General features: G+C 31.0%; 1 protein-coding gene across 1 annotated transcript in view; it reads left to right on the plus strand.

Annotated features, from left to right (window-relative positions):
- EYS (EGF-like photoreceptor maintenance factor) overlaps positions 1-15,868 on the plus strand; it is a 137,791-nt gene that overhangs the window by 63,553 nt on the left and 58,370 nt on the right. The window contains exon 3 of the mRNA XM_039853174.1: positions 15,486-15,679. Within this exon, the coding sequence (XP_039709108.1) occupies positions 15,486-15,679 (194 nt within the window). The remainder of the gene's footprint in view (positions 1-15,485; positions 15,680-15,868) is intronic.

Raw genomic sequence — 15,868 nt, forward strand, 5'->3', positions numbered from 1 at the left:
ACTGTGGCTACTAGAAAATTTTAAATTGGATGCGATATATATTTCTATCGAACAGGGTTGTTCTAGAACATAATTAATACAATTTTATAGTTTCACAGATTTTAAAGATTAAAAATATTCAAGCTCAGTGTGCTTTTTTTAAAAAATAAAATTATTGGGATGACATTGGTTTATAAAATCAAACAGGTTTCAAGTGTACAATTCACTAATAGGTCACACATATATTGCATTGTGTGTTTACCATCCAAAATTAAGTTTCTTTCTGTCACCATCAGTGTCTTTTTAAAGGCTAGTTCTATTATCTTAACAAATTATATTTTATATTATTGGCATATTCAACCATTCTGTATTTATTTGTATTAATTTTGGTTCATGTTTTCCAGTTTTAAACTTTTACTACCATAGAATTAAGTATTTTCTTATGTATTTAATCACCTTTTATACAAATAATCAAATATATATAAATTACCATTTTAATGTTCTTAATATCAAGTAGATATATTATCTCACTTTTTGATAACTGTTGCCAAAATGTTGAAGATTTTATTTTTTAAAAGAAAGAAACATCTCATGTTTTAATTTATTAATCCATGAATTATAAATATTTACCCTATTCTGCTAGCAGTATCTGTACTATAGCCACTGATGATTGCCTTATTTTCCAATCTTTCTTTTAAAATACTATTTTTATATGTGAAAAGAGATGAAGACCTAATATTTTCTTTTATAGCAGGATCATTATGCCCATTGATATAGACTAAATGTTGTGTCTCCCCAAAATGTATATGTTGGAACCCTACCTCCAGTGTGATGGTATTAGGAAGTAGATGGAGCCTATGGGAGGTAATTAGGATTAGAGGAGGTATGAAGGTGGAAACCTCACGGATGGGATTAGCGTCCTTATAAAAGTCATAAGGAGCTAGTTCCTTCTCTATTCTCTAATCAGAAGATACAAAGAGCATGCCATATGTGGATACAAGAAGTCAGCAGTCTACCAACTGGAGGAGCATCTTCACCAGAACCTGGTAATGTTATTTTGCTTTATTTCTTTAATAAACATAGATAGTTCTCTTTTTACTAAAGAAATAAAGCTAAGTAATATAACTTAGACTATATGCATTTCATATAGTCTACAGCTGTTTTCATGAGGAATAGCAGAGCTGAGTTGTTCAAGAGATCCTGTGGCCCACAGAGTCTAAAATAATTACTATTTAACTCTTGAGAGAGAGAGAGAGAGAGAGAAAGAGAAAGAGAGTGAGAAAGTTCTAATTCCTGCTGTAAAGGAAAATAGTAGGTATTCCATTTCTTTACGATAGGCTGTGGGCTCAGTCCTGCTGATATGAGTGGAAGAGCAGAGTCATGAGCACCACACATTAGGACCTGAACACAATCAATATTTTTAACTGTTAAAATTTTACCATGCATGATTGAAACTGAATAACATGAGGATAAGTACTAAAATGGCATTTGTCAAGGTATTTATAAAATAAAATAGTCATTTCATTTTTCAGAAATACTAAGATGTCAACCTTTTATAATATTACTTTGAACATAGATGAATATTGAGTATTTGTATCAAATATCCTTTCTCATTTCGAAACAACTCTTTATCTTGACAGTCTTAAAACTGTAATCAAACATGAGTCACAAGTTAGCTGTCTATCTTTAATTTTTCTGTGTTTGCTGCTTATTTCACTTTTATAGTCCTTGAGCAGAGCTCCTAGCAACCATTTATTTATCTCCCCATAGGAATGAAAGGCAAATTACTCTCCTATTTGGTGATGCCTTTGTGTTGCCTATCCTTTGAGTATAATAGCTTCATTCTTACATGAAAGTAAACTAAAATGAATTTACGTGAATAAAAAGTTTGACTAACTGTAGTGCATATTTCACACAGAATTGCTTTAGAAATTTTTGACACTTCATTAGAGGATTGACCAAAAGAACTTACTGAAATTATAATAAAATAGAAATCTAAAATGATCTTGCACTTATAATTTTTTATGGATAGATGCACCTTGTTAGGATAACAAAGTATTTTGTTTTACAGACATCCCATATGATTTCCATTAAAGTAAAATTTACTTAGATAATTTAAAGACATTTTTGCTTAAATATCTTAGTTTAAATTATTTGGGTTACACATGTTTTATATGTATGATTGTGTGTTTGTTGCTTTTATTTCTCTTTTGATATAAAAAATAATAATTACTTGTTTTGTGTGAGCCTCAGCATATGGGTAACCAATGTTGTAGTTAGACTGTCCCTTGGTGTTCTTATTATGATTGGAAGATGCCCTCCAGCAGTATCCATCAGGAAACTAAAAAAATAAAAGCTTATTACTTACACAGGGAGGCCTCCAGAGGAGTGAGGGGAGAGAAGGGGAGGGGAGGGCAGGAGGAGGGGGAGAGAGAGAGGGGAAGGGAGAGCAAGTCCAGACTCTTGGAATTTGTTTTTTATTGGGGTTGAGCATTTGAATTTCTTTGGCTCACTATTGGTAAATTTAAAACATAAGAGTGGGAATTCAAAGCCTGAGGAGATGAAAAACAAGTGGCTTAAATAGTCTGTTATCAAATCAACCAAGATCTCAAAAACAAAAAAGCCTCAATAAGAGGGGGATGTGGCTTGTCTTTTTATCTACTGTGTGGCTGCCTATGTGTTTATTCAAGATAGCTGTCTTTGAAGTGGATGTCTCTTTGAAATGGTTGCCTCAGCAATAGAAGCTTGTCAGGCACTTGCAATACAAAAAAGGAAAACTGTCAGGGCTTGTGCTACATTACTGGTTCCTGGAAAATTGTTACTTCATATTAGAACTTTCTTAAAAATGGCTGCTTATTTATTAAATGCCATACATTCTCTCATTATAAAAAAGTTACTGTACTAATAAGAGCCATCTCATTATAATTTTAAAGCATTCTACTCCAGAACTACAACCCTTACCCATGTTTCTATCTTATTCCTTCTAGTATTACAAATTATATTAATTTTTCACTTTTAAAAGAACCAAAATACATTGAGGCTTTATCATGTTTGCACTGTTTCTTCATTCCTTATTACATACTTTTATTCTTATTCAATTAAATTTTATTGTCTATCATTGGACTATCCCACACCCTCCAATTTCGTATTATTGCCTCTCTACATTGTATTCTCCTTCTGCAAAACTCCAAACCTGTTATATTTATCTGTACATATTCCATATCTGTACCTAAACACCTAATTTTTTTTTTTTTTGGGGCAGTAAAATGTATATGTACCCATGCTTCCTGGTCTCATTTTAAATGCAATTAACTAATTTCAAGAAATTTCTTATACATTTACCAGAAATGTTAGTGACTTCCTATAATATGTACATTCTTTCTCTTAATATCCTTTACAACCATTGCATACCTATCTTTCTTCAAATCTCCACCCTTTTCATCATACTCCATTGATGTCTTTTTTTTTCACATTTTAATGAAAATTAAAAGTAACAGGAGATCCTCAGACTCTGCCTGTACAGCACTGATCAACTTGATTGTTCACCCATGTAACTCAGTCTTCTCTCTGGTTTAATTGATTCCTCCTACCTGCAGCTAATCTTTCTACCTATGGACAGGATCCAATGTTTCTCTCTCACTTACTCAAAGATGTTACTTTAGAAACTGTCTTTTTTCTTGCCTCAATTTCTTTCCTCCCTAATTAATCTATCCCATCTATTCACAAACATTCTCTGACAAACTCTAAAAACATCCTTAGTTGTTTCTTCATAATGTTAGGTAGCTAGTGGACATGAGCAACAGGGAGAAAAAAGGAATAGAGACCCAGCCTGGACAATGCCCAAAGATTACCCCAATGGTAATAGAACTCTGGGTAAGCACCTGCACACTAGGCAGAGTCATATAGCAGCCAAGTGTCAATCAAAATGACTTCCCTTGCCAATCACCTAAGAATGCTTTTGGAACTACCCATCACGACCCAAATACAATGCAGACATTCTCACTTCTGGGCCCTTTTGTGTTGGTTATTGTGGTTGTTGTTGTTACAGTACTCTTTAATAGCTCTTCACTGAAACCATGTGCTTCCTTGGGGTATGCTTTGCCTTTTTAAAATATACTTTTAATAAATCTTTTCTAAATCTCACTGACCTGTGATTTTTCACTGCCTCACTGAGGAATAACCAAGGGAATATGCTAACTACACTTCTGTGCATTGTCCCTCTCCACCCCTATGCCGCTAGGATGACACAGGATTTTATATCCCTCCAGTGGTAATAATATCGTTCTTCTTCATAAAATAAAACTTAAAAGAGATCTTTAGACCAATGCTTCACAAACTATAATTTAGATAGGAATCTTTGGGAATCTCAATAAAATCAGTTCTCCTGCAATAGGCCTAGAATGGGGTCTGAAATTCTGCATATCTAATGAGATATCGGGTGAAATCCTGATGTTCCTGGTCCAGGGACCACCCTTAGAACAGCCAAGGGTTATATATATATTTCTCATCCCCTCTTGAAATCATGCAAATAAATGTTTATCCCCACCACACCATAGAAACATCACTCCAATGGCTATTTAAATCTCCCTTGCTAAACCTAATTGCTAATTAACTTAGTCTAATTCATCATCTTATTTTAGCTAATGACAGTATTTGAAATACTTTATGTTTTTGAAATTTTTCTTCTCTCGATTCCTTACACACCACATTCTTATTTCTCCTATTTCCTTGCTCCTTGGTCGTTCCTTCTCAATCACTTTTCCAGTACTGTTTCATTTCTATGATTCTTCCTGTACATTGACAAAACCCTGAGATTTAAACTTCAAAGCTCTCTTCTCTATGTTTATACCTTTGGAGATTATAGTCAGTCACTTGGTTTTAAATATTATTCATATGCTCAGAAATCTCAACTTAAATCTTTAGTTCAGACCTTGCCCCTAAACTCCAGATCACTATGATTAACTGCCTATAATATATCTTCACTTGTATGTGTACTAGACATCTCAAATCAGAAAAAGAAAAAAAACCTGTTTCTGGTTGCTCTCATAAAACAAATATTGAATTATTCTTATAATTTATTTCTTCTATAAATTAATCAGTAAATCTAACAGACTTTCTTTTCAACTTATACGTAGAGTCTGATCTTTCTCACTGTCTTTTTCATTAGCATCCTAATCCGAGTCCCCAAGATTCTACGTCTGGAATATTGAAATAGTCTAAAAACTGGTCTCTCTGCTTTCCTTTTTGGTCTTCGACTATATACTTTAAATGTAATCTTTTAAAAATGTGAGATCATGCCAAACCTCAACCCAAATCATCCATGTCTTTTCATAGAATTTGAAATAAAAGGAGCAAAAGCCCAAGTTTCTGAAATAGTTCACTCCACCTTCCCTCTGAGTTTCCTTCTCTGAACTCATCTCCTTTTGTTTCCCCTTGTTGACTCAGTCTTCTAGCTTTCTTCCTGTCTTTAAACACCCTAAGCATGCTCTCAACTCACAGTTTTCACACTTGCTGTGTTCTCTGCTGAAATGCTCTTTGTCAACCCATTCATTCATTCAACACATATTTATGAAGAGCTGTTGTGGGGCAGCAAACTGACAAAATTACTTACCTGAGTGGAGCTTGCATTTGACTGGAGTAATAAATCATAAACATAACTAATCCTATGTTGTATATTATTTAAGGAAGTTTTATGTACTTAAAAATGAAAAATTCAGTAGCGTTAGGGGAGTTGGGTATTCAAATTTCACTCCTTTAAATTAGCCACAGCACTCATTCCTTTACACTTTATAGGTCTCAGTTACCCGCCTCATCACTGAGGCTTTCCCTGACCACCCTATACAAAATAATCACACCCTTTAGAACTCTGTTCATGCTTTTTCATTTTTTTTCACTGTATTTATTATCATTAAGCATATAACATATTTATTTCACTATTTGTCTTTTATATCTGTTTTATTTCCCATAAACTCATAGTTCCATGAGGTCAAAGTCTGTTTTGTATGTTCCTATAACTCAAGCACCTAGAATAATTTCTGTCACCTAGTAAGCACTGGTAAACACAGTATTAATCTAAGTTAATGAATCAAACTATTATTTTACTAACTTCATATATGTGGAAAAATATTTTTTAAGTAAGAAGTCTAATACCTTGATTAATTTTGGAGTCTAAGACATGTTTATGTTCTTTTCCATAAAATTTCCATTTAAATGAATAACTATGGTGTTGCTGTAAAATAAAATAAGGATATTATCTGATTATTATTATTATTTTTTTAGGAATTCTGAGAAAATTGCGAAGAGCTGAGATTAGGTAGATTAAAAAGCCCAGGCAGAAAAAACCACATCTTATAACATGCATTACAAAATGCTTTGGCAGCAGAAAGAGCAGTTCTTCCCACTTTGAAATCTTGAGGAGATTCCAAGTCAGAGTCAAACTTGTGAGAATGGGTCATCTTTAGGAAAATTAATTTTAAAACTCCAGTAGGAACAATAGGGTTAACTATTTTAGAAAGAGTCTTCATGAGGGCAAGAAATCTAGAGAGAAAATTGAGAAAATACAGGGATATGCTAATCCTATGCAAGGAGAATTTAGAGAAGAAAAGTAAAGACAAAAATGGAACTGAGAAATAGCTCAGAAGTGAGCTTTCTGGCAAAGGAAAACCTTCAAGTAAGCACAGACAATGGTGATCTGATTAGAGTTTTGTGGAACTTAAGGATGCTGGAGGTATGAGATCTCACTCTGAGATCCAGTGTCAATATTTCCACCTACCTATATACTGCATACCTCCCCTATGATCAGAAAAGTGAATTTCTATACAGGAATCTACATTAACTGACACTTAAAGAGGGAATTCTAAACTCATCAAAGAACTGAATCCAGAGAAAGCTGAATTAATTTTTTAAAAAAAGAAGAAAAGTTCAATATTTTTAGAAACATCCAAAAAGATACTGTGGCAATTATTAAAGTGTTATGTTTTCTTAGATATTAAATCCATGATCACTAACTTAAGAATTAAATATGCGACCTGAAAAATAGCATATATTAGTGCATTCAAAGATATAGTGGTGAGTTTCTCCCAAAAGATAATATAAACATGGAAAAGAGTATAAGCATAGGAAAAAAAAAAAAAAAAAAAACAAGAGGAAACTTGCATCATACAAGATAGTTGCAGAAGTGCCAGTCTTTATATAATAGAAATTCTAGAAGGAATCAGTAAGAGGAAGGAGAGGAGACATTAGTAAAATATGGTATAGTAAGAAAACATCAGATCTGAGGAAAGACTTGAATAGATTGAAAGGGTCAAGAGAGTTATTAGGCAGGATTGATTACAAAGAGAAGGCACTCTAAACACATTTTGGTGAAAATGTTAAAATCCCTTAGAAATTCGAGAAGTGTTCAATCTATCAATCAACCTCAAGAAATAACAAAACATCAATTTACAAAAAAGAATCAGAGTAGCATCAAACTTCTTTATCAACTGCAAAAGGTGGCAGAATAAAAAAAATGCTGTATTTTTCACACACCATCTACTGAGCCCTGAACCTGAATTATGTTGATGATTTAATTTTATACATAGCTAAACTTGTATTCAAGAATGAGGGGCAAATAAATAACATTTGAAGCATGCTAAGAATCAGAAAGATTGAAATCTAGCAAAATAATATGAAAGAATTAGGATAGAAATCAGCGAAACACACACACACACGTACACACACATACACACACACACACACACACAGAGAATATAAATTTTAAGAGAAAGAAATGGACAAAATCACCAATAGGTAAAACAGTAAATTTCCAGTTGCATAAATCAGTATTATTCAAACCCTAAATGAGGATTTCAGTTTTCACCTGTGTAATCAATATACATAAAGGAAATGATTTATTTTTTTTTAAATATGTATCTCACTATACTTAGCTTTAAGAAATTCTATTACACCACAGATATCAGGAATTATTTTCAAATGTTGCAAAGATTTAGGGCAAGTTGACCTAGTGATCCAAATATAACTCAGTCTCTCTGTTTCCCTGCTTTTCTCTCACAGAAATACTTCATCATTCTAGTTCTCTTTTCCTAGCACCTCTTGATTAGTCATGAGCAATCGTCTCAACTTATTATAGGTTCATAGCCTTTTTAAATTAATAATATAAAGATAAAATTTTTCTCCCTGTCAGAAAAATTCTAATTTTAGTTCTAAACAAATGGACCACTGCTTTCTGTACACTAATTTTCTTAACGACTACAAGAATTGGTTGTATTTTTTGAATACATATATGGAAATGATAGATACATATTATGTAATACATCATATATACATATAATATATAAATTTATATATCAATTGACTGTTAAGAAGGAACAACTGATAAATGATCAGGCGATTTTCATCTTTCTACCTCAGTTACTCTGATATTCCTTTGCAACATGCATAGTAAACTGAGAAAAATATATGTGATATAACATAGTAGATATATAATTTCCTTTACATCAGGGTTAATATAAAATATGTGAGCATTTCATTTTTATTTTAAAAAACTGTAAATTAAAAAGCACAACATATGTGATGAACTGAAGAACACATTGTTGTAGTAGATGCCCATATGCATTTTAGTGACAATGAAATCATTTGTTGTTTTAACCCCACAATTTCCAAAGAGAAAGTATCTCAGGTTAATTGTGTAAAATTGCTACTTCGTTCAAAGTTTGCATTTTCATCTATGTTTACTTCTTGTACACTAGTAATGACTTATGTTTTTATATTTTAATTTATATTGAAATAAAGCTAACAAGTCTATGTTAATTTAAATGACTATAGAATCTGAACTATCGATGTTAACTTTATTTCTTTCTGTATGGCAACATTTCTTGAGCTATTTACTATTTTTAAATTTAGTTTGACTAATTGTTCCTATTAAATAGCTATGGCTTTTTAGACTTGTTATATTATGTTTCCTTGAAGTTTTTCCATGATTTATTTTTACTTTGTGTAGCTGCTCATAAAAAACATACAAAACAAAATGTGACATTTTATTCAGATTCATCATCAGCTGTAAGTGAACATGTGCCTTAGTATTTTAATAAGCCTAAAATGTAAAGATGTATCACCTACCTTTCCATTTACCCTCTAGTAATTTTTTTTATATTGAACAAGCTTTTAATTTGGCCTATATTTTGACATAAAGGGATTTATTTTCACATGGTGATTCAGGCAAACACTTTAATAAAATGAAGAAATAGAAACAGAACCCATATACTCTAGTCCACACCAGTCTATGCCCAAAATAGTCACATTTCACTTTTATTTCTAATATTGGTTCCCTATATAATATATTCAACATATATATTTTTCTGTATTTGAAGATAGTCCCTAGCGTATCTATTTTATATATTTTGCCTAAAGCAGTAAATAGCAACTGAAACATTCGACTAAATTTGTATTCCGACCTCTTCTTCTATAGCTATCAAAAAATCATGGATTCAAATTCTTCCAAAGTTACATTAAGTGATACTTTATAACATAAATCATCATCTTTTAAAAGCTTTTACATTTTCTCACTGCTTACCCCTCATTAAGCCAATACCACAAGTTTTAAGTTTTTGTTATGGCAGAACCTCAATTTTGGTAAAATATTTCATAGTCATAATGCTAGGCCAGATTATGTTCATTGAATAAATACACCTTAACTCAATGATTTTCTTACACAAAGGTCATTGAAAGTCTGGTACCTCTACAGTATGGATTTTCCCCGATTTGTAACTCCAGAATCCATCCAGATTGCTGGAATATTTTACATACACCAACTGGAACATGTGGCTTCCAGGTGGCCAGTGCAAGAGTGAGAGATGGAAGAATGGGTTTTATTACTCAAAGGCTTTGACTTGGAATGGCCACCCATTATGTCTACTAAGATCCCATTAGCTAGAACACATAAAGGAAGTGCAGGTAGCCTTTGGAATAATAAGCGAACTTTACTGTCTCTGCTGCAGTGTTCCAAAAACCAATCTGGTTGTCACTAGTGAGATAACGGCTAACTCTCTGGTGGCTGACTTTTTCTTCACTATTTGGTGGATCATTTCTGATCATTTTGGTTCTGCGCCGCCATTCCATTCTATTTTGCAACAAGTTTGTACAAAGTTTCCCTTTATTTCCCATAGCAAAACTAAGTCCATAATGCCCTTAAATTTTTTCAAGGGCATTATAAGTTAAAAACAAAAAGTCAATTTCAAAAAAAAAAGCCACATATTGTATGGTTCTACTTATATAACAATATTGAAATGACAAACCTATAGCAATGGATAAGAAATTAATAGTTGTCAGTAGCTAAAAATGTTAGGGGAAAAAGGTATAAAAGTAAAACTATAAAGATATAGCATGAATGAAATATTTATGGTGATAAAATGGTTCTGTATCTTGATAGAGGTGGTGGTTACCTGAAACTGTACATATGATAAAATGATGCAGAACTATATTCACACATTGTACTCATTATGATTTTCTAGATTAGATATTACATGATAGTTGCATAAGATGTAGCCATACATAGGATCTCTTAGTACTGTCCTTTCAACTTTATGTGAATTATTTAAAAATAAATGCTAAAAAAATGCATATTTCTCTGTTCACTACTTTATTTTGTGCATTATTTTGGAAACTTCCATCACAAATATCCACAAAAATATATTTATATGGTGGAAGAATTTTTTATTGGTTCGTTTGTTTACAGAAGAAGCCAAATAAATATTTTACTTATTTATCTGTCTTTTATATATTCCACATACAATGCTGGACAACATATTGTTGTATCCTAGAGTAGGAATGTTCTACTAATGCTAACAATCAAATGTCATTTGAGTCTTCTACCTTCCTTACAGAACTAATCGAATGGGCTATGTTGTGGTGAAAATAACATGCAGTCATATTAAGATTATATAGAATGCACAAATTTTTATTACTAATGTGATATTAATTAACCAATTGTGTGACATGTTGCAAGTTGCTTAACTTCTACCAAAATTAGTTTTTTTTTTTTTATTTAAAAGAAAATTCAAATATAACACTGAATAATAAAGTCCTTTTATAAATCCAAATGTTATCTTAAGGATTTAATCAAAAAAGTGTGCATGGAAATGTCAAGCATTTCATACATTAAAGTAGTATCATTCAAATGATTTCTTAAGCTAACGAGCGATTATGTCTTAAATATAATTGAATGTTATACTCTATATTTAGTTATTTAATAGGACAAATATATCACAAAGTTGAGAAATACACATTCATTCCTCTTTGTGTCATCAAAATAATTTTTTCCTGTCATATCTTGAAATTAGAGGTTCAGTTATTTTAATAGAATAATGCCAATTGTGTAGTCGCTCAGCTTTATGCTATCTTTATGTCTTCGTATTTTAGAATTTAGCACATATTTCATACTTAAAATCCATTAACACATGTCTTTTAAGTAGGGCTTTTTAAGCTTGCATACTGTTGCAAAGTAACAATTCTTCAGAGCAAAATTTTCTTGTTGCTCTTATTTACATAATAACGAATGAGTTTTATATAAAACTTTTTTTCCAATAAACATGTATACTTGTGAGCCTTAGGTTATATAGTAAATTGGTTGACAGGTTTATGAATTTGAAGTACAATGACTTCATAAAACCTGTAGATAGTTCTTGGTGGACACGTATGTCATATTTAGAAGGAAGACAGATATTTCTCCATTCAAATCTCTTCAACATGTACATACAAATTGTCCAAAGCTCTATTTAGGCCAACAATAAGTAAAAGGAGTCAATTTTGCTTTTGAAATCTTGAAGTTAACAGATATGGCAAGGGTTGTCAGATCACTATTGTAGGTACCTTTTATTGCCGTTATACTGCACCTAATGACAACATGTCAAACATAGTCCTCTCAACCGTGCAATGAAACACATGCTGATTCAGGTCTTATGAACACTGTAGTGGAACTCCCAGGCTTGAGCCTTAATATACTACTTTATTTATTCTATTCACATGATCTTAGGATTGGGACCAAAGGAAGACAATTGTCTTTCCTAGTGTACAAACTTTAAGGAGGCACTTGCTCTCGCATTGCATCAAGTACCAAACAGGCACTTTTCAACTCTACTGTTGATAAACAAATAAACAAATGACCAGGACCATAAAACAAAGGAATCAAAATCGTACATTACATGATCTCCAATTTAACAAAAGTAAATTAATAATTGACAGCTGAAAAATTTTGAGAAATCTCCAAATATTTGGAAATTAAACAAATTTCTAAAATAACCTGATTCAAAGAAGAAATTACAATGGAATACACACACACGTCATATCAAATTTTATGGAGTGTAGCTAAAACAATGCTTATAGGGAAGTTTATGTTCTAAATTCCTACATTAAAAAAGAAAAATTCTCAAATAAATATCCTAAGCTTCTATCTTAAGTAACTAGAAAAATAAAAGAGCAAACTGAACTGCAAAGAAAGGAAATTGTGTGATTAGAGGAAAAGTATAAAACTGATGAAAAATTTGAAAAAACAAAGTATTGTATTTTGAGAAAAACAAAATTGACATATTTTTAATTGGACTGTTAAGAAAAAGCAAGGGGAGATACAAATCAACGAAACCAGGATTTAAAGTGAAGATATCATTAATGACCATTCAAATTAAGATTATAAAGAAAAACTGCAAACATCATATACCAACAAATTGCCACTAAAATGAAATGGACAAACTCTTAGAAAGATACAAATTACTAAAATTATCTCAAGAAAAAATAGAAAATCTGTACAGACCTACCAAATATTTAAAGGGTTAGAACTAACCTTTATGAACTTTTCAAAAAAAAATTGAAGAGAAGACACTTTCGAACACATTTTAAATATTTATGTATTTATTTTTGGTATAAGCCTCATACCAAAACCAGGCAAAGACACAAGATAAGAAAATTAAAAACCAATAACATTTATGAATGTACATTGATAATCCTCAAAATATGAGCACACCAAATTCAATAACATATAAAATATTTTTGTATTCTGACGAAGTGAGATTTCTCCCTGCCCCTTAAAATGCAAGATATGTTTAACATCTGAAAATAATGTAATATGGCATATTACTAGAATGAAGAACAAAATTGCATGAACTTCATAGTTAATGCAGAAAATCTATTTGACAAAATCCAGCAGACATTTAATATAAAAATTCTAAATAAATTAGAAAGAAAACAAAACTCTCTCAACCTGATAAAAAGCATCTGTGACAATTGACCTGTTAACATCATACAAATGGTGTTAGGCTGGCAGATTTTTCCCTAAGAATGAGAATAAGACAGTGATATCCAGTTTCATTATTTCTAGTAAACATTGTACTGGATGTTCTAGACTGTTTGATGGGGAGTGATATAAGGATATACTGATTGAAAAGGAAGAAGTAAAACTATCTTTTTGGACATGTGCCATAATTTCATATGAAAACCTAAGGAATCAAAAAAAAAAAAAAACAACTATTAACTAGTCATTGAGTTTATAAAGTTTTCAGTTTACAAGATAATATACAAAAACGGAATTGTGCTTCTATATACTAGCAACACAATTCCAAAAATAAATTTAAGAAAATGTTTTCCTTTATAATAGTATGGAAAGGGTAAAATGCTTAGATATCAATTTAATTTATTAAATGCAAGACTTTAACTAAAAACTACAAAACATTGCTGAGAGAGATGAAAATATATCTAAATAAATTGAGAGATATTGAATACTCATTGATTGAAACTCCTTATTGTTAAAATGGTAACTCTTTCCAATTTTATCTATTAATTCATTGAAATCTTTATCAATGTTCCAGCTGGTTTTTTTGTAGAAATTGATAAACTCATACAAAACTTTAAACAGAACTGCAAAGAGAAAAGAGAAAAAGTTTAATGACTGCCCAATTTCAAAACTTACTGTCAAGCTTCATTTATCCAGACAGTGTGTTATTACATATGGATAGGTATATAGGCCAGTAGGGAAAAATTGGGAGTCTGAAAATCAACTCTTATGTTTATGGTTAATTGATTTTCTAAAATTAATTAACCATAGTGAAAGAGGAAATTAAATGGATAAAAAAGAGTCTTTTTAAACAATTTTGCTGGGACAATGATATGTCATGTAAGAAAGTATATATAAATACATAACATACATATATGTGTGTATATGAAATGACATTTTATCTCACACCATACAAAAAATTAAATCGGATGTATCAGAGATCTAAATGTAAGAGCTAAAATGATAAAACTTCTAATAAAACATAAGAAAAAAGTCTTTATGACCACTGCTTAGGCAAAATGTTCTCAATTATTACATCTAAAACATGATAAAACTGAATCTATAAAAGAAAGTTTACAAATTGGACTTAATGAAATAAAACAGAAAGTTGGCAGTTTGGACTTAACCAAATGAAAACTTTTTCTATTCAAAAGTCACCATCTGGGAAAGTGAATAGAAAAGGCAGGACAAGACAAGCAGAAAATATTTGCAAGTCACATAAATCATAATAAAATTGTGATTTATTCAGAATTTATTCAGAATATACAAAGGACACTCACTATTCAATAATAAGAAAATAAATAAAACAAGTTTAAAATAGTCCACATATTTGAATAGAAATTTTATTAGAGAAGATATGCAAATAGCTAATGATTGCATGAGATGTTAAAAATTGTTAGTCTTACAGAAATGCAAATTAAAACCACAAGGAGATTAAAACCACTATTTCACACTCACTAGAATGAGAGACAATATCAAATGTTAGAAAAAATGTGGAGAAACGGAATATCTCATGCATTGCTGGTGTAAATGTAAAATGGCACAGCCACTTTGAAAAAACAGTTTGGTAGTTTCTTAAAAAGTTACACCTGAATTTACTTTACACCTCAGAAGGAATCTGTCCAAGACATATGAAAATATATATCTACTCAAATACTTGGTGTGAATTCATTATTCATAAATTTTAGTTGATAAGAAAGTAGACAAAGTTCTCACCCCAAGAAAAAAAAAATGTTACTATGTATGGTAATGAATGCTAACAGGAGTTGTTATGATCATTTCTCAATATATACATATATCGAATCATTATGTAATACACTTGAAACTAATATAATGTTAAATGTCAATTATATCTCAATAAAAAAGTAAAAAGTGTACCATTCCATTTATAAAAAATATCTAGTAAAGGCAAATAAATATATAGAGAAAGAATGATTAATGGTGCTTTTCTTTGAGTCATGGAAATGTGCTACAATTGGATAGTGCTGATGGTTGAATAGCTCTATATATTTACAAAAGTTATTAAATTATTTATTTGCAATGGACGAATTCTATGATACATGAATTATACCATGAAAATCTGTTAAAAAAGATTCCATGAACTCTAGAGACTTTTTTAATAATGAATTTTGCTCCATATCTATGTTAATATTTTCTTTTTGTATGTGCATGTGTGCGATCTTTTAAGGTCCATTCTGTGAAGAGTCAATAGAACACTGTGTTTTTCCATCTGCTTGGAAAAGGGGAATTTGCCAAAATAAAAATTCTGCTTACATCTGTGAGTGCCAAGAAGGATTTCTTGATCAAGGCTGTGAAATTGATGTCAATAAGTGTTCATCAATACTGTGTCAGAATGGTGCTGAATGCATTGATATTCCAAATGTAAGTCTGAATCCAGCATACAAGAAATGGTTTTAAAATATTTTTTTTGTCATTACTGAACTATTTCAAAAGCACAAGTAATTACAATTTTTATTAACCTAGTATAATTTTCAAACTCAGGAAAATCGGAAAAGCTACTTTACCTGTTTATTTTAATTTTTCTCAATTTAAATAGAAACCCCAATTTCA

Source organism: Pteropus medius, unplaced genomic scaffold, assembly GCF_902729225.1.
Source record: "Pteropus medius unplaced genomic scaffold, Ma_sr-lr_union100, whole genome shotgun sequence".
In the NCBI taxonomy this organism is placed as follows: Eukaryota; Metazoa; Chordata; class Mammalia; order Chiroptera; family Pteropodidae; genus Pteropus; species Pteropus medius.